This window comes from Lepisosteus platostomus, chromosome 2 (assembly GCF_059453375.1).
Source record: "Lepisosteus platostomus isolate fLepPlt1 chromosome 2, fLepPlt1.hap1, whole genome shotgun sequence".
NCBI lineage: Eukaryota > Metazoa > Chordata > Actinopteri > Semionotiformes > Lepisosteidae > Lepisosteus > Lepisosteus platostomus.
Window position 1 is genome coordinate 5319612 of NC_142612.1, and position 18099 is coordinate 5337710.

An 18099-nucleotide genomic window follows, 5' to 3' on the forward strand; every position below is an offset into this window, starting at 1 on the left:
AATAATCATTCTAATGAGATTATCGGGGTGCCGTTAGATAGGGTTCACGGTACATTCAGTACGTACATTCCGTGAGATTGTTTTCTGTATTTTGTTTTTTGGTATGTCTGTATTTTTACATACAATGTAACCCCTTGCTCCACCACTCCAGGCCCTACGCTGAATGAGCTTTCGCGCACCACATCGTTTTAAGCAGCGAGTTGATGAATGTCGCCAGAAACTCTCAGCTTCCTGTCCCTTTAAATGAGGTGGGGGGGTCACAAAAACTAAAAGACCGCGATATGAGCATGCGTGGGGTTTTCAGAGGCTGGGAATGGGACTGGGAAGATTCGGATCCAAGCGAGAGAGGTAAAGTTTCGATATCGTTTAAACCAATTCTTTAGGAAGAAACGCTAGTGGACGCGTGGGGAAAAAAAAAATCAGTATTTGTGTCTTCGTTAGTGGAAGGACTCGCTGCAGTTTTCATGGCGAGGGTCAGCAGTGATTCTGTGAGGAGTCTCTTGATGTCTGACAAGCAGACAATCGTGTCAAACATCATTATTAACATTGTTAGCAGCTAGAGAGAGATACTTCTGTATTATAGAGCGCTTGAAAATGATACGGTGTGGGCAGGAGCAATCATCAGGTGCCGTTTATTGTAGTTATGTGTTTGATTTCCTCCAACAAGCGGGGCAGTCGGCCAACAAAGGCTAGCCTACCCATTGTGATGTTGTTGAACAATTGGTGCTTCTATTGAACTCTGTGTCATAAACATTTCCTGACAGCGGTCATCTGACCGCAGTGAAATAATCGAAGTGGCACTGTCAGAATTCATCAAGTTCTGCCCTTTAAAGGTGTAGTCGGCTCCGCACGGGCCGGGCAGTGCTGGGGGATTTGTCAAATGAAATCTGGTCGTTGGTTTTGACAATGACACAGTCAAAAGCAAAGTGTTTTGTATTCCTGAATGCTGCGGCACACGATTTTGTCGAAACGACTGAACAACAAATGCAGTGACATCGGGACGTTGCAGCGATCGTGTTCAGAAGATGTGGTGCTGGTCATTCGGACAGGCAGATGTCTCTTGAGAAAGGCGACGGGTTTTGAAAGGAAAAAATCGTAGATGTTGCGATCTCGAAAGGTCTTCTTAGCAAGAGACGAGTTTTATTTTTTGCCCTCGGGATTTTCTACAGACCTTTTTTCAGAAGTAGGAATTTTACATTAACGTCACTTGCCCAGGTTGTTCATCTGTTTTTGTGTTGCCAAAAATATATATATTTGCTTCCTGGTGTCTTAAACTGTCCACAATGCAAACAGTGTATTCTGTATTGAGTTGCGGTTTCTAATGGGAAAACCCTGAACCACTATATGTTTTGCAGAAACTGTTTTCCTAGATCTCTAACAAAAGACCCCCAAAATGTATACATGTATTAAAGACGTATCAGGCTTGAGTTCACCTTTTTTGTAGGGGGGAGAAAATAAAGATGCTTTGTTTCTAAGGTAAGAAAAACAAGATTTGTTCGAACAGAAGAATTAGTACTGTCGGCCTTTCAGCGCTCAAGTCACAGATAAGACCTCTTGACCTGACCACTCTAATGAGCTTTATTTGTCTGGGGCACCTATTGTGATGTCACACAGGAGTCAGGAGTTGTTTCAGTGATGTCACTGTTATGGGGAGGTGGCTGGACAACGTTGCTTGTAGGAGTAATGAAATGATTGGGGGAAAAACAGGCCAACAGCACTAAAAGTTTACAGCATTAAGACAGCAAGGGATCTCCATCCTGCTGTTGAAAATTAGCAGAGGGCAGCTTAACATGCAGGCAGTCCATTATTTGGGGTTTTATCAAAGATTACGGTAATTTGCCCCGCTTAACGAAACCAATATGTGGTTATTCCAGAAGTTCAAAACTTCCCCCACAGTTTCAGGCTCCTCCTGTCCTTTTCCAGGCGACTTAAGTATCACATTATGCAATCGCAATGTCGCAAGTAATATGACATCAAAACATTGTCTGCTTGATAGTCTTTAATTGCTTGAATCGTCTAGACTTTCCTTGTAGATGGAAGTTTTTATTGCTAAACTTTCTCTTTCATATGTAACTAAGCCTAGTCGCATTGTGCCATTTTAAATATGTCACAAGCTGATAGGTCTCGTAAATGCAGATCATGAAATATTTTTAAGTCTTCTATTGACCGAATTCTGCGTTGCAGAATATCGCAGCAGAAACTGACCTTTTCTCTTTTTGTTTCATTATGCATCTGGTTTTAATGTGAATGTTAGCAGTAATATGAGCTAGTTTACCTTCCTAATGTCTGTGCAGGAATCTGCCATGTTGGTCACTTTTATAAACCAGCGTCCTTTTTGCTTATTGATGCATTCAGAAGCTTTGCTTTGAGCCAGAATATCGCCCATATAAATGTGCTTGTCAACCAAGGTGCTTGCTTCCTTCACACACAGCCTCTTTGTAATATGTACATGCAGCTAATGAGTCTGCATCTACTGTAGGAGTTTCTTGTGCTTGCAAACAAAAAAGATGACTATATCGATATTAGCAACACTTGTTGAAATAGTCACTGGAGTGTGAAGCATGATCTGTGGAATACTTGTTTCCATTTCTCTTAATTGTTTCATTGAACAGAACAATCCTTTCTACAGAATTACTTGAAAAAATGTCCTTAAGTATAAGCTTAAGGCTATCATGGTAAAGAGACAGTCAAAACCTTTTAAATGCATAATGCAAACGTCCATCTACAAAACAGTTTAATATGGTGTAGAAATAGATTCACACGGAGTATGTCTTCATGGCCTCCTTGCATATGCTTGTTACTTTTGGAGAAGAAAAAATTAAAGTTTAAATTTTAAACTACTGTACAAGGTGTTCAATAAAAAATTAGAGACTGTCCACTAATTCTGTTTAATATCGGCCAAGAGGCTGCCCGATGGTGGGGTGGTGGTGGGGGGTGGGGGGTTTGAGGGCCAGACCATGTCAGTTGGACGCCAGCTTTAGGAAGGGGTACGTTATGTGGGGGGCGTAATTCCCTCATAGCAGCCCAGGCAGTGAAGCTGTTAAAACAGGAATTCCTGGACCCAGTGCAGGCTAACGCCATGCGCACTGACACCCTCGGGGCAGAACTGATGACTGGGGGGGCTCCGGCGGGGACAGCAAAATGAAGGATTCGGGAAAAAGGGAGAGATGAGACAACGCATCTGGGCTGGGACCATAGGCGTGGTGGGCTGGACTCTAGACCAGAGAAGGACAGAAGGTGGGGGCTGGGTGAGTGGGCAGAGATTTCAGACAAGGGCGCCAGAGGTCAGCAGCAAATTCTAAAGAGGGAACTGAAAGGGGAGAAGTGGCCGTGGTTATTCCGGAGCTCAGCTGAGAGGCGATGTCAGGAGAGCCTAAAGAAAGGGAAAACACCCGGCTCCTTGCACCTGCTGTGGTGTTTTCTTCAGGGAGGCTGAGGTTGAAGGGCTGCTTGCTCGAGTTGGCGAGGAAGCTCCGAATCCCGCCCGAGTTTAGAGAGGGCAAACAATGGCCGCATCGCTGAATACAGCTGTGCACGGAAAGGTGGCGCGCGCTAAGGAGGATGAAATTTGAGCCACACAACCGGCAGCAGCAGAAAAGCGCAAGAGCGGCTAAGGTAAGCTTTCACAGCTGCAAGCGTGAGAGAGTTGTCTGTCTCTGACTGCCGCACATGTCAAATGCGAGACAGATGAAGGGGAGACCAGAGTGTGAGATTAGATCTAACCTTCCTCCCAAGCTTCTGTTGTAAACGCCATTAATTAACTCTCCGCTGAATAGCATTTTTTTTTAATTACTCAAACTGCATTTGAATTAGTGCTGTCTGGTAGAAGGCAGAGGCCAAAGGAGTTTTCTTTCACCTTTTCTGATTATTTAGGCAAATGGTGTTTAAAGCCAGTAATGAGGAGAAGCAAAATGGTACTTTTATTCTGTCACTTATTGGTTTTAATAAGGTTGAGCCCCCAGTTTCCTCTCTGTGCGGGATGAGGGATGTGCAGAGTTCAAGAATCTGGGCTACTTTAAATGCGCCTGAAGTAGCATTTAGTTGGGTCAGATTCACAGAAGAACACTACTTTGGGTATAGCAATTTCCCATTGTCTTCATATCTATGTTTTACCAACATTTGTTGGAGGCTGAACGAATTCCTTTAATTCAAACCTGCTTGGGTATATTTTAGTATAACTACTGTAGCATAGTCAGTAATGCTATTGCTTTGTTAAAAAGCACCATCCATCCTACACATAGCCAACTGCTTTGCAAATCTGACTGCACGAGACGATTACTGTACATTACTGATTTTGTTTTTCACGATTGCTTTTTTAGGTAGTGAATTTGTGATTCTGCAGAACAGAGCTGCGACAGAGCTTCATCATGGGAAGTGGTAAGCAAGGCTCATCTGTGAATAATTTATGCAGTGTTCCTCATTTAGAGCGACTGTTGAGTACTGATAACCTTTTAGCCTAAAATTTGGTTTTGCTTTTTTTAGATGATGAGCAGATTTGTTCCACTTTTGGCTTTATGCTAGTGTTTTTCTAAAACACTGTAACTCGGAGCTGTGTGAAATATGCGGAAAATCATAATCACAGTGCCTTAAAGCCCTTCAGTGAGAATTTAAGCTTTACTTTCGCAGAATGTTTTCAGCTGCATATTGTATAATTATAGCATGCTCTGGATCTCAAGCACTTCCAGGAGTATACAGTGCAGCATACAGTATCTGTGGTTTGTGTATCTTGGTATTCCTGCATACGATTAGGTTATAATAACAGTAGACTGCTTTGTTGCCTCTACTCTCCATCAAACTCAGGCTCAGGGTGTTTCTCTGATATTTTTTTATGTATGCAAATGTAGGGTTGTGGGAATTTTTAAAAGACATGCCAGATGATAGAAAAGTAGTTGCATTGTTTGAAATGATTTGTTCTTTGGTCTTTAGGCATTTCTGGAGTGGAAAAAAATATTTGTTTCTTGACTTTTTTCTTTATTTTTTTAAAAGTTATTTTTATTTTTCTCTCTGGAGGGTATTGAGGAATCCACTGCCTATGGGGACAGTGTATTTCATAGTTTAATAGTCGTAGTATATTCATAGTATTTAGTATGAAGGGTTGTGAGGAATCGATTTTCTGAGCATTTCTGTTTTGTGCATGACAAAGGCAGGACATTGATTCAACCACCAAATTAATTTCAAAACCTTAAATACTCCTTGGGGACTTTTATTTCTACCCCAAGCTACACTTAGAAACCACAAATGCAGAAAGTGACGGTGTGGCTACCAGCAGGCAGGTTTAAGTGGCAGATTAGACGGTTTTTGAGCCGCAGATGAGCATGTAATGTTTATGTAAGGGCTGACATGTAGCATCAGTAAGATGCCTGCCCTAGTTTCAGTGCTTATTAGTTCACCACCAGTGATACTTAAAAATGAAGGAATAGCTGTAGCTGATACTACAACCTGCTTTTTGGTACACAGTACACAAGCCAGGTTTATTGGTTTTACATTGTAAGAGCATTACTGTGTCCTTTCAAGAACTATGATGCAATTTCCTCCCCTTTGTTATCATTTTAGGTTTTATTTTTCGCCTCTAAGGCAGCAGAGTTTGCCAATACAATAACACTTGTCCTCCATTTCACGAGCAGTAATATGAACAATGTCTCAAGGGGGTTATGAGGGATTTACAACAGTAGCAGATGATTATTTTTACCTGATCTAAGGAGTGTCAGTGTTGCTCACTCTCACTCTACGTAGTGACTTCACATATCGGTGCAATGTCCCCGGAGATATCCCTCAAGTTAAGAGGGAAATGAATGGAACTGGGGAATTGTCAGTGCTTATAAATTGTTCACTGGTCAAGCACCTAGATTTCAGACTGGTGTTGTATGGGACCAGATTTTGTACTGTTTATTCTAAGGTGAGGTGAGCTTCAGCAGGTCATTGCCGTTCTCCCACTTGGGTAACAAACCAGGAGATCATGAGAAAGGCACCACAGATTAATCTGAAGAGTTTTCTTTGAGCTCACTCAGCTAGTAATGCACACTTTTCCTATTGCATAGTAACACCGTAGTTCTGAAAATATTAAATTGCTATTTGCAATACATGCATTTTTTAACCTTTTATCACAGGGGGGTTTCAGTCACTGCAGATGTTAATCAGAGCTCGTTCAGTTCATCGCTGGACACACATTTGGCAGGAAATCCAAAACGTCCAAACCACATGTTTGCCAGACAAACAGCAGTGCATGGAATGGCTCCAGCTTTTCAACATTTTGATTGTGCCGTTGATTGTTTTGTCCAGTAGCCATGAGCCTAGAATCTCCTGCCGTTTGTGTACAGCTGTGTGTCTCTGAACCTTTTCAGTGTTCCTGTCGCCGAACCAAGCCAACTCCTTGCTGAAGAGGTTCCCCCGAGCAAACAGCTTGATGGAGGAGTTCAAGCAAGGGAACATCCAGAGAGAGTGCAGGGAAGAGATCTGCTCGTACGAAGAGGCAAGGGAGGCCTTTGAAAACGATGAGAAGACAGTGAGTCATGTTGAGTGATAGTGTTTTGAGGGGGGGGTCTCAGACTCAGACTCTACCTGGAAAATGACTTCTTTTCTGAGGTCATTTAGGGCTCCTGCTCACCTTGACGGTGGTGATGGTTCCCTCACACACAGCACGTGCATTTAGATGTTTTCTCATCTCCATCTGAAACCAGAAAAATCAGTTGTCTTCTGTGGTGTGAAACTGGGATTGTTTTGTTTTAAAACCTTCCACTTAAGATAACAGATTTGCAACAGAAAGTGCCGCTGGAAGCCACAAAGTCACCTTTCAGAGGTGGTCGATTCTTTTCCCCATACAGTTTCATTTTGAGGACCCAGTGATACTTTTGTGAAGCTCAGGTTAAACCCAGTGAGACCCAGTGGAGTATTCCTGGCAGCAGCACACACAATCACTATCGCATTTAGCTCCTGGCACGAAGTGGAGTTTGGAATGCAAGCTTATTTGTTGATGTGCCAAGTCCACACAGATAGTATTGTTGGCTGTGTGCTTCTCCAGGCCCAGTTACTTTTATCTCTGCTAATTTAAGCTCTGTGTGCAGGCTAGCCTGTAAGGTTTCACATCCATTTTTCAGTACAAGTGAAGAGCCCCTGTATCTTTGGCAGGTGATCCCCACACATGAGTGTTGCTTACTGTACATGTGCCAGTCAGGGCTTTGAGGAATCGCTGTGAATGTCTAGATAAATCAAAACGTGATGTTTGAGTAAATTTTTTTTTTCTACTAATGTGAACAAAAAAAATTTAATTTGATTTAAAAACAAACCTTTTAAAAATATATCCTGCATATGCTTGCAATTAAACACACACACGTTGATATTGAAAAGTACTGTGGTAATTGTGTCTCAGCCCAGGGTATGCAATGTTCTCCCACTCTGTTATGGAACTCAGTATCTTGTTACAAGGCACGTGAAAAAATAGCAGATTCAGATCTTTCTCCGAGAGAGATAGCAATTCCTCCACCACTTATGCAGTGCAGCCCACTGAAGCTCAGCAGGTGTGAGCCCGGTCAGAACTTAGATGGGAGGCTCCTGGGAAAAGCTAAGGTTGCTGCTGGAAGAGGTATTAAAGGGGCCAGCAGGGGGCGCTCACCCTGCTGTCTGTGTGGGCCCCAGTGCCCCAGTATCATGACAGGGATACTATACTGTTACACGGTGCCGTCCTTCGGATGAGACGTAAAACCAAGGTCAGGAATCTCAGGAATTAATGTGGTCATTAAAAACCCCAGGGTTTTTCTCGAAAAGAGTAGGGGTGTTACACCAGCATCCTGGCCACATTTACCCCTGGCCTTTACCAATCATGGCCTCCTGATAATCCCCATCTCTGAACTGGCTTCATCACTCTGTTCTCTGGTGTGTGGGGAGTGTCCTGGTCCACCATGGCTGCATCACATCATCCACTGGTGGAGCGGAGTCTCCATTACCTGTAAAGCGCTTTGAGTGGAGTGCCTAGAAAAGCGCTATCTAAGTGTAAAGAGTTATTTATTATTATTATTATTATTATTATTATTATTATTATTTAAAACGCTTTAAAACAAGGTTTGTTCTGGCACACCCTGTTGTGCAGCAGGGCTTTTTTTCCTGTAACACCGATCCAGCTGCCGATGCCCCCAGCGGCTGAGCGCCCCGTCTCTTCTGTCTCCGCCGTAGAGGGTGTTCTGGGATGAGTACGTCCGGGAGAGCAGCCCCGGCAGCAGCCTGGACCTGGGGAGCAGCCGGTTCCACTCCGTCTACCTGGTGGTCCCGCTCCTGACCGCCCTGGCCCTGATCGTCATCGTGCTGGTGGCCGTCTGGCGGTGCCACTCCCGCAAGCTCTTCCAGAGGGGCTCCGCCTTCGGCCCGCGGCGGGAGGGGCCGGGGCGGCCAGAGCGCGCCCTGTCCCTGGAGCCCATGGACCGGCTGGGCCCCCGGTGCTACTACCCGGACGCCTCCCCGCCGTCGGACCTGACGCCGGGCCGGCTGTCCGGCGGGGACCCCCCTCCCTCGTACGAGGAAGCCACGGGGCGCGTGGAGGTGCGGATTGAAGCCGGAGCCGCGGACGCAGACCCGCCCCCCCAGTACGACGACATCGTGAGCGCCGGTCCAAACAGCAGCGTGCTCGTAGGCGACGTGAAGTGAAAGCCCCCAGAAGCGGAGCAACCTCTAACGCCTTTTTTTGTTTTGTTTTCCCTTCTGGTTTAAATTAATGTTCTGCTCTGATTCCGCTCGGTTGAATGACATCAGGTGTGTGCCGTCTCGGCCTTCCCGAGAATAACCGCGCAGGCTTTCAACGCCTTAATCCTGAGCCGCTGTTTTTACCTCATCGCTGCCCGAGGTTTAATTTTAGAAGCGATCTGGAGTGGTGACCTGGTGAGAAGCTCCGTGTACTGGCAGTTAGCACAAGCTGCCTGCGCCCTTAGCATAGCAGCTGGTTACTTTGCTGGCCTTTGGTTCCTGTTACTGAATTTGGAAAGGGTCGTATGTTTGATATGCGTTTATAGTGTAGAATTGTGATTGAACGAAAAGAAGAACAGTGCGGGTTTTTGCCTACCACTCGTACACAGGAGGCTGGGATGTTTTATGACTCTTAACTCTGAAGGGGGTGGGCTAACCCTAACCCCCACCTGTTTCCCCCACAATTGAACAATTGTGTGCACAGCAGGGCCTCTTACATTAAGAAAAATACTGATACAAGTACTAAAAAGAGTCTCGCTGGTTGATTTGGAAGCTCTGGTTTTTCGGGAGCCCTGGGGATGGGGGCTGGGATGGTATTCCAAATGTCAAGACCGAAGCTGCGATAAAGCTGCTGGGGAATTTTGCCCTGAAGTGAGAAGTAGCATATGAACCTCAAAACCTCTCGGTGTAACTTTATCTATGGGATCTTTATCCCAGCTCCTCATAGAAAGACGCAGGCTTTTCAGTGACGTTTAAATAGAAAAGTATGAGCCAGAGAAGGAAGAGTTTGGAAAAGCAGGTAGTTAAAGTGTATAAAAAGCAGAGAAAATGGATTGGTACACAGTCACATGGAAATCAAGGGAGAATGTCGGGATACTTACCCATTGCTTTTGTCATCTTATAGTCAATATTTTGTTTAGATGTTACGGTGATACACCCCAAGGCATCCTTAAATGTAACCTTCTCGAATACTTTTGTGATGCTCTCACAAAAAAAAATCTGAAGGCAAACATTTAATCGTTTTATCACTGAGGAGTGGAAAAGGACATACCTACCAAGTGTAGTTGTTAACTTTGCAGTGTAGTGCTTTCACACTTACTGTAAACTGGCCAACAAGCGAAAGCTTGAAATATACAGGAGCCATGAAGATTTTTCTTTTATTTACAAATGGAACATGTAAACACGCTTTACTTAACTACATCTTAGGCTTTCCTAGCATCCCTCAGTAATTTGTTGTAATTAGAGGGGAATTATAGAACCATGTTTTACAGAAAGAATAGCTTTTATGTCTAAGATGATTAAAGGTTACATTGTTTATTTCAATGTCTGTGATAAGGAAGAATTTTATACTGATTTTCTAATAAGATATTAAATTAGATTATAAAGTACATTAACAGTATTAGTTGACATGAAAGCAGCATTAGTATTTATACACCTGGCTTGTGTTTTAAGTAACTTTCAGCTGGCTAAATAAAGCTAACCTCGGCCAAATGAAGAGCAAGTTTCAAGAACTACTTTTATATTTTGATATGTTTAATAACAATGAGCTTTGAAAACAGCCATCTGCTTTTAGCTTGGGGGACCTAACTGTTGAATGATCCAACAGGTGATTTTTGTATTTTGTATGTGATGTTTTGCTATGAAGCCTGTGTTTGGTGTTTAAAAAATGCAAATTGGTTATGAAGGTCGGAGCAGACACAGCTGAGCTCCCTAGTAGAGACCTGGGACAATTCCAAGCCCTGATGAGTACACTATAGAGCCTCAGTCTTCAGGCACAACGTCTTTTGTTCAAACGTTTAACTGCAGCCAGCAAATCTATTTTCTGAGTATGGTTGGAGACTGAGATCCCTTTAAATTGCATGTGTTCGCTTTGGCTTAGAACTGATCTTTTGGAAAAACATATGGCTCAATAACATTTTGCTGGTGTGAAAACTGAAAGTGTGACGGGATGTTTTATCTCCTTCAGATCCTGTTTATTCATCCCTCCTGCCTTGTTTGTATGTTTGCTTTTTGTGTTTGTTTTGTTTTCAAAATGAATTAAGAAAATGTAGATCCTAATGACTCCTTTTACCTAGGACAAGAGGCAGAGACAGTGGTCAGAGTCAGAGCAGACTGGTGGAGAGAAGCTAATTGAATCCTTAACTATACTAGGCTGGACGGCAGGTACCGTAGTTGCCAGTACAGTGTTCTTTGGGGGGGAAAAAACACTCAAAAATGGCTTTAATGGGAAAAAGAGCTGTGGATGTATGGAATAAGCAACCAGCCATGTTGTTGAAGCTAATACCTTGACTTACAGTAAGTAACAACTGGTCGAGATACATATGCTTTCTTCTGTTCATGTACAGTATACTGTAAAGTATTGCTAGGAAACAAAAACGCGTTCCAGCATTTGTTTATTTTGAAAACACACTTTATTTTGTCCTAAATGCCCAACTTTGTGGTAGCTAATTACTGCCTTATCAGAACTGTTGCAGCTGTTACCTTTTTTTTTAAATTAATGTTTATGAAAAGTAAAACTCGTGTTTAAAGAGTTTTGATATTTTAAGGAAGCTGCTGACATAATTTTGTGTTGCAGAGTTTAACTTCATATTTAAAACGGAGATATGTTGCTCTTTGAGAGAATTTTGATTCTAATAGTTGCAGTTAATACCTGAAAATCTCAAAATTAACCTTTGCTTACGAGACATTGCTTCTGTACTCCCCCCGGTGATTAGTAGACATTGTACAGCTGATGGACTGGAATGGGTTTTCAACCAAAGTAGAAAGAATAATCATTTACCATGGTTTTGAACAACAGTAAAACCTCCATCGCAGTTGCTGCTTTAAGAAAGAGACAAATGGTGTAATACTGATTCAAATTTAGAACAAAAGGTTTGCTTTTTATACCTCTGTTTATGTCATCTGTACGAAACTGTTTATATTGCGTGGTCAGTTTAATGATGAAATTATCAACATGGATCTTATTGCTTTTTTATGGATGTGAACCACTGTTTTCTGGTTTGCAAGTCTCTAAATAATACTTTATGCATCGTGATAATTAGTGCTTTTTTGAAAAGAAGATTTTAAAACACGATGACATGTCTTCAACATAATCTGATCTCCCTTAACGCAGATGTAGCTGAGGGCTCTCAACAGACATGGGAAGGTCTGTCGGTCTTGGGGAAATGGGCTCACATCTGAATTGATCAATGCAGTGCAGTGCAACCAAAGACCTGTATTTCTAAGTTGCAGTTGAGGTGATTGAATTCTGTTAGCGGCATTGATTTTGCTTGAGTGTGTGAAATAACCCCCTGTATAAGATAGTGCTAGTGGAGTTTGACAGCTTCCCTTGTTGACTCAAACGAAATGTACCCCCCTGTTACCAGACGCAAACTTGATTTCAAACCAATAGTTATCAGTGTTGATCCCATCGCTGCATGTTCAGCCACAGTTGTCCACACTGTTGCCATTGGCCCCACTTGGCTTTTCCTTTTCTAAAATAAAAAAGCAAACCAAAAAAGGGAGGAAAAATTAAAGCCGTATGTCTCAATTTCACGTACAGTAACTCATTTTCAGATGTAGGCCTGTTGGAGTAACGTCAGGCTGACGGGATGAATGATGTTTACCTTTTTAAAGTAAAGAGCACAGCAGCAGTATCTGTTCATTTTGAGTTTGTATACTTTTAGCGAAACGTTTGTGAAGTGCCTTATTTCTTAAAATCAATCAGTAATTGTATTCACTGAAGTTAAAACACACGTTTTTAGAAAAGTGCAGTGTTTAACACCATTTGTAATAAAACTTGTTCAAAACGCGACAGTTTGCTTTTTGTTCTGGAGTCCTTTTTTCGGTCCACTTATATTGGACTTGCTGTGGTGAAAATGCAGAATTTCTCCAGTAGATATTTCAAAGGTCTAACACTGAAGAAACCAAAATGTATTCATTCACCAGATGGATTTGTGGGCCAAATACATTCTTTAACCAGCAGCCATATCACCCTGCAACCCACAACTGGCAACCCACTGAAGCTCAGCAGGTGTGAGCCTGGTCAGTACCTGGATGGGAGACCTCCTGGGAAAAACTAAGGCTGCTGCTGCAAGAGGTGTTAGTGGGGCCAGCAGGGGGAGCTCACCCTGCAGTCCACATGGGTCTTAATGCCCCAGTATAGTGACGGGGACACCGTACTGTAAACAGGTGCCGTCCTTCCCATGAGACGTAAAACTGGACTCCTGACTCTCTGTGGTCATTAAAAATCCCAGGGTGTTTCTCAAAAAGAGTAGGGATGTAACCCTGGCATCCTGGCCAAATTTCCCATTGGCCCTTACCAATCATGGCCTCCTAACAATCCCCATCTATGAACTGGCTTCATTACTCTGCTCTCCTCCCCACTGATAGCTGATGTGTGGTGAGTGTTTTGGCGCACTATGGCTATGTTGCATCATACAGGTGGGGCTGCACATTGGTGGTGGTGGTGGAGGGGAGACCCCATTACTTGTAAAGCGCTATATAAGTGTAAGCAATTATTATTATTATTATTATTATTATTATTATTAACCACTGTTATTGAAGTTAAAAGCTGTTTGACCAATTTTATCTGGGTTGAAGGCAAGGGCCTCTTCCTGAAGATATTGTAAGTGTCGGGTTTCCAATTTGAGATTCAAGGGTGAGACAAAGTTTCAAATTGTTTGTCATACATCACATGAAAATATGAACACAAAAAAGTGATGTAAAACAAAGCTTGTCTTACTGCAGAGATTGCTTAAAATGTCATTGAATTCCAATGTGCTGTATGAAGAAACTATCAGAGGAATAATATCTGTGCAGGCATCAGGCACCTTGGTTGAATTGGTTGAGTTGGGAGACCTCCGAGTAAAATCGGGAAGAATCTGGGAGTGGTGTCGGCAGACCGGAAATTGGCACGCTTTCCTCTGGGCAATGAAAATCCAGACCAATGTCCCAGTGTGGTGACCAGTGACACTGACCTGAGGAAAATGTTAAGCATGGGGAAATGTTAAACTGAATCCTCTCTAAAGGAAGTCATAAAAACATAGCACTGTACATTGTAATGAGTACAGGGCTAACCCCAGTCTCCTGTATAAATTCGATCTGAGGCTTGCTCAATCTGGCCTGCCTAAATAAGAAGTGATTTCTCATTTCTCCGCAGGATCTGCTGTTAAGTCAGCAGCTGTTGCAGAATTCCTGTCACATGTCACCCTATTGGGGGCTACATCCATGTATGTGTTGTATTGGGGGCTACATACATGTACTGTATGTGTTGTATTGGGGGCTACATCCATGTATGTGTTGTACGTAGAGTGATTCCTTTTGTACATCTTGGCACCTTTCTACATGAAAAACACTGGACAGATTCAGGGAAATGCAATTACTACAAATACCATTACATATGGTGTGTTACGAAACTGGTGAAAATCAGGATTTGACCGAGCGGTTTAGTCAATAATTATTCCCAACTTTATCAATATACCCAAGCAGTTGGTATAATTGGAGGTACATGAATTCTTTATTCTCTGGCACAGATTTGTTGAGAGGAGTAATAATCCAGGCACACTTGGTTAAAACAAATATTTATTACAATGACAAAACACAAACTACACTACACACAACATATGACTCACAAGTTACTTTATGTACAGTATTTACAAACATGGCATTTCAGAGTTCTACCATTCTGGTCACCCAGAAAACCCCAGACAACTGCCAAGCATTAACCTCTTGATTTGCCTACAGAGGCCACACAAAAGATGAGCTGCCTTCTATCAAAATAAAAAGTAACCTGCAGTTAAATCTCTCTCTGCACCCTGGATGCCACAAAATAAATGGGAGCTTATATCCCTGTCCATAAAAATGCACCCCAAGAAGGAAAGATGTTTCTAACTGAGGTATCTTTTACCCAGGAAACCCAAGTTCCCTAACAAATAGCATGCTCTCTCTAACAAGGTTCAAATACTTAGCTGCAGTCAGGTTTGGTTTGGATGATCATGAAGTAGGGGCTCTTGCCGGCACAACTTCAAGCCCCAACTCCTCTGGACTCCTATCTCTTCTCCTTGTTTTTCCTTCCTCCTTCCCTTTTTCTGTGCTCTTAATGTGATCTTATATTGTCTGTTCTGTCCTGCTCCTTTACAATCATTAACCCACACCTTACCTGTGTATACTAAGAGAAACTTTACAATTGTTTCTGCTCAAGGGGCCCCTCAGAGCTGTTTGCCCTTCCAAGTGTCACAAAAGAGTAACAATACAAATACAAAGCATTCTTTCAGATTGACGTAGGATATTGAAAAAAAGCATCTGTTTTGTGAAAATAGTTTTGTTTATGTTTTTGGCTGTGGGCTTTCAAACTTAGGCAAGCAAGTCTCAGTCAATCTCTCAGGCTCTCTGGCCTCCTATGGCTTACCTGGTCTGTAATCTCCAGTAGTCATTTGACTTTATGGTGCCATGAGAGAGCTCACAGTGGGAGGCTAAACAAGAAAAAAATGCCACCACATTTGTTCTTAACCCTATTACAAGCTTTATCAACAATCTTTAAGACTGTCATATATGAAAAATAAAGTTTGTGCTACAGCTGGCAATTTTTCATTAACATGTTTAGAACTGACAAGTCAAGAAAAGGAGATCAATATGATCTGTCCTTTTTTTGACAGCATCATGTTTCTCATAGCATTCTTTTGTAATTAAATCCAAGCTTTCTTTTATATAATAACCCACCTTTTCAAAGAGAAAAACCTCCTAAGGATGTAATGCTGAAGAATATCGTGTTGGAGATATTTTGATAATGGGAGATTTCAATTTCTCCCCCATTATCTGGGAAAACATCAAGAAGCATAACTCATACTTTTTCAGCTTTAGTTTGCGTTGCTCTAGGTAATTAATACAGCAATCAAAACATTTGTGTTTTCTATATTTTCAGCATCTTCTTATCAGAGCAAAGGTCTGGAGTTTTGGAAACACAGAGATCAAGAAATCAAAATGTGTTTATATCTGTGCTATTTTGTCAGTCTAGATCAGCATCATCAAACACTAGATCATATTCAGTTTCAGAAAGGCTAAGTCTTAACAAATCATAGTTTGTTTTTTGAGAACATAGTCCAAATAACAAAATGAATAAAGAATAGGTTTTTAAGATTTGATCTGAAAAACTGTTTACATTATTTGTAATTCATCAAATTTCGACTGTTGGTAGGAGTGCTGTAAGTATGATGTTAATTACAAATAAGACATGTTCTGATGTCTGAAACTAAGGGACAATAGAATTATGTCAATAAAGGTTTCTGACTATTAAGAAATGGATGATTACATGGTGAATTAAATGTTAAATACATTTAATATTTTGCTTTTAGGTAGGAAAAATGTAGGACATAATCATAGCGTGTGTACAAAAACTCATTGGTGTTATCAAGGAAAACAATTCCTGATTTATCTCAGAATTCCAACAGAATTATCTTGTTACTACAAGAGAGCAGATTATCTTGTTATTACAGGATAACATTGATTGCTTGAGTGTATGAACAACCAGTTACATTGTGCAATCACAGCATCTAGAAGCTACCAATAGCTCAGCTGGAACTATGGCTGTGCACAGACTTGAACTTACTTTCCACTGAGGTTAATCCAGAATTAGATGTTACAATTTGTACCTAATGTGAACACACTTTTAACTATGAGGACACTCAGACTTATCTTTGCACAAGAAAGGGTGTGCCATGCATTCAGTTTCACTGCTTAAAACTGAAAGTCAGTTTCTGATAATGTAGGTATCATAAGACAATTGTGCTATCATGTGATGATCATGCTCACGGGGCGGAGCGGTGGCTCTGTGGCTCAGGATCTGCACCTGTGACTGGAAGGTTGCCGGTTCAAATCCTGCGGCCGGCATAGGAATCCTACTCTGTTGGGCCCCTGAGCAAGGCCCTTAACCCCAACTGCTCCAGGGGTGCTGTACAATGGCTGACCCTGTGCTCTGACCCCAAGCTTCTCTCCCTGTCTGTGTCTCCATGGAGAAAAGCTGGGGTATGCAAAAAGAAGAATTCCTAATGCAAGAAATTGTATAGGGCTAATAAAGAAACATTATTATTATTAAATCATGGAAATCTACTATATTGTAATTTCAAGATAATCTCAACGTCTGGTGCCTACCTCTTCCACTCAGAACAGGCGTGGATCAAACAGACATCATTAGCCAATCCCGGTTTGTCTAGTGTCATTACATCACCACGCTCCCCTCCCCAAGCCTGCTCTGGTTCCAAATCTTGCTCAGTATTGCTTTCAACCTCTTGAGCTCTACAATTCATCCTTCGTTGAACTCACCCTGGACTTCTTGCTGGATTTCTGGATTTTAGCCTCTCTCCTAACCTTGATTCTTGGATCATGTCTTTTGTGCTTAATACTTAACCTGGCTACTGGTTTTTTGGACTTTCGCTTGCCTATAGATTCCGACTCTGGATTTCCCTAATTTTAGTGACTTCGGATTTCTTTTGATCTTGTTACCCGCATAGGGTCCACCTCTTGCCTTTTGGGCTGGCGACCAGCTTAGCAGTGAATATAGTATTCATCCATCCATTTTTAACCACCTCATCCAATTCGGGGTCCTGAGGGGAGCTTGAGCCTATCCCAGCAAGCAACTGGTGCAAGGCAGTGCACACACACTCATACCTGTGACAGTTTGTCGAAAAACATCCCCCCAACACCACGAGTCTCCCCTCTGTACAGCATTTACTGTGGCCTCCAAATTGTCCCCATGTATGATTGGCTTGCACTTGCCCTGCAATGGACTGGCGTCCCATCCAGGGTGCTCGTTGCTTGCCAGTTAGGCTCCGACTTCCAACGACACCATATGATATAAAGTGGCTTGGTAAATGAGATGACATGACATTTAATTAATTACTCACAGAATCAAACCTTCAATAGAACATGAAGAAATATTTACTGCTTCTTGAAGCGGGGGTAATTACTGAGATTGTGCTCATCACAGACAGCTTTCAGGGTCTTGTGAAAGTGGATCACATCCTTCTTTACCAAGTATGATGGGGTTAAATCGATGACTCCCCCAAACCAGCCCTCTTCTGAAACTGAGGGGAAGAACACAGTAAAACATCAATGGATATAAGAAGTCAGCTGAGTCATTCTTCGTTATTAAGGATTCTGAGTTTTCTCTCCCTAGATTTGCATGGATCAGTGATGAGCCCTTCAAGTGCAGCCATTCTGAGGTGGAAAGTCATGTTTGATTTTCAGCAGCACCAAGCAAATATTGCTATGGGAAAGGTACAGATCTGGATGGATTAAACCTTCTAATAGGAATAAAGAGAATGCAGACAAAATCAAATGGTTGGTTGTTGATTTCAGAGAAGTGGGTCAGGACACCAAAATTTAACAGAGAGCACAGATTTGACAATATATTACAATCAGTGAGAAGACTGAATGTAATACACAGTGCACATG

At 42.2% G+C, this 18099-nt stretch overlaps 1 protein-coding gene across 4 annotated transcripts; it reads left to right on the forward strand.

The window, feature by feature from the left end:
* Positions 1-20: 20 nt before the first annotated feature.
* Positions 21-12463, forward strand: prrg1 (proline rich Gla (G-carboxyglutamic acid) 1). Of its 4 annotated transcripts, none has more exons than XM_088646974.1 (5): positions 21-348; positions 3428-3615; positions 4320-4377; positions 6342-6502; positions 8167-12463. In XM_088646974.1, the coding sequence occupies exons 3-5, from the start codon at positions 4368-4370 to the stop codon at positions 8632-8634; spliced, it is 639 nt and encodes a 212-aa protein (XP_088503100.1). In that variant the 5' UTR covers positions 21-348; positions 3428-3615; positions 4320-4367; the 3' UTR covers positions 8635-12463. The 4 variants fall into 4 exon arrangements, with proteins under 4 accessions (XP_088503100.1, XP_088503071.1, XP_088503090.1 ...); XM_088646964.1 differs by lacking the exon at positions 21-348 and adding an exon at positions 357-794 and having other exon boundaries at positions 834-3615; XM_088646945.1 differs by lacking the exon at positions 3428-3615.
* Positions 12464-18099: the final 5636 nt, after the last annotated feature.

What these genes read in the sequence shown, in the direction of transcription:
- prrg1 (XM_088646974.1), top strand. An exon ending in TTGAAAACGATGAGAAGACA is followed by an intron (nt 6,503 to 8,166) that starts GTGAGTCATGTT and finishes TCTCCGCCGTAG; the next exon opens with AGGGTGTTCTGGGATGAGTA.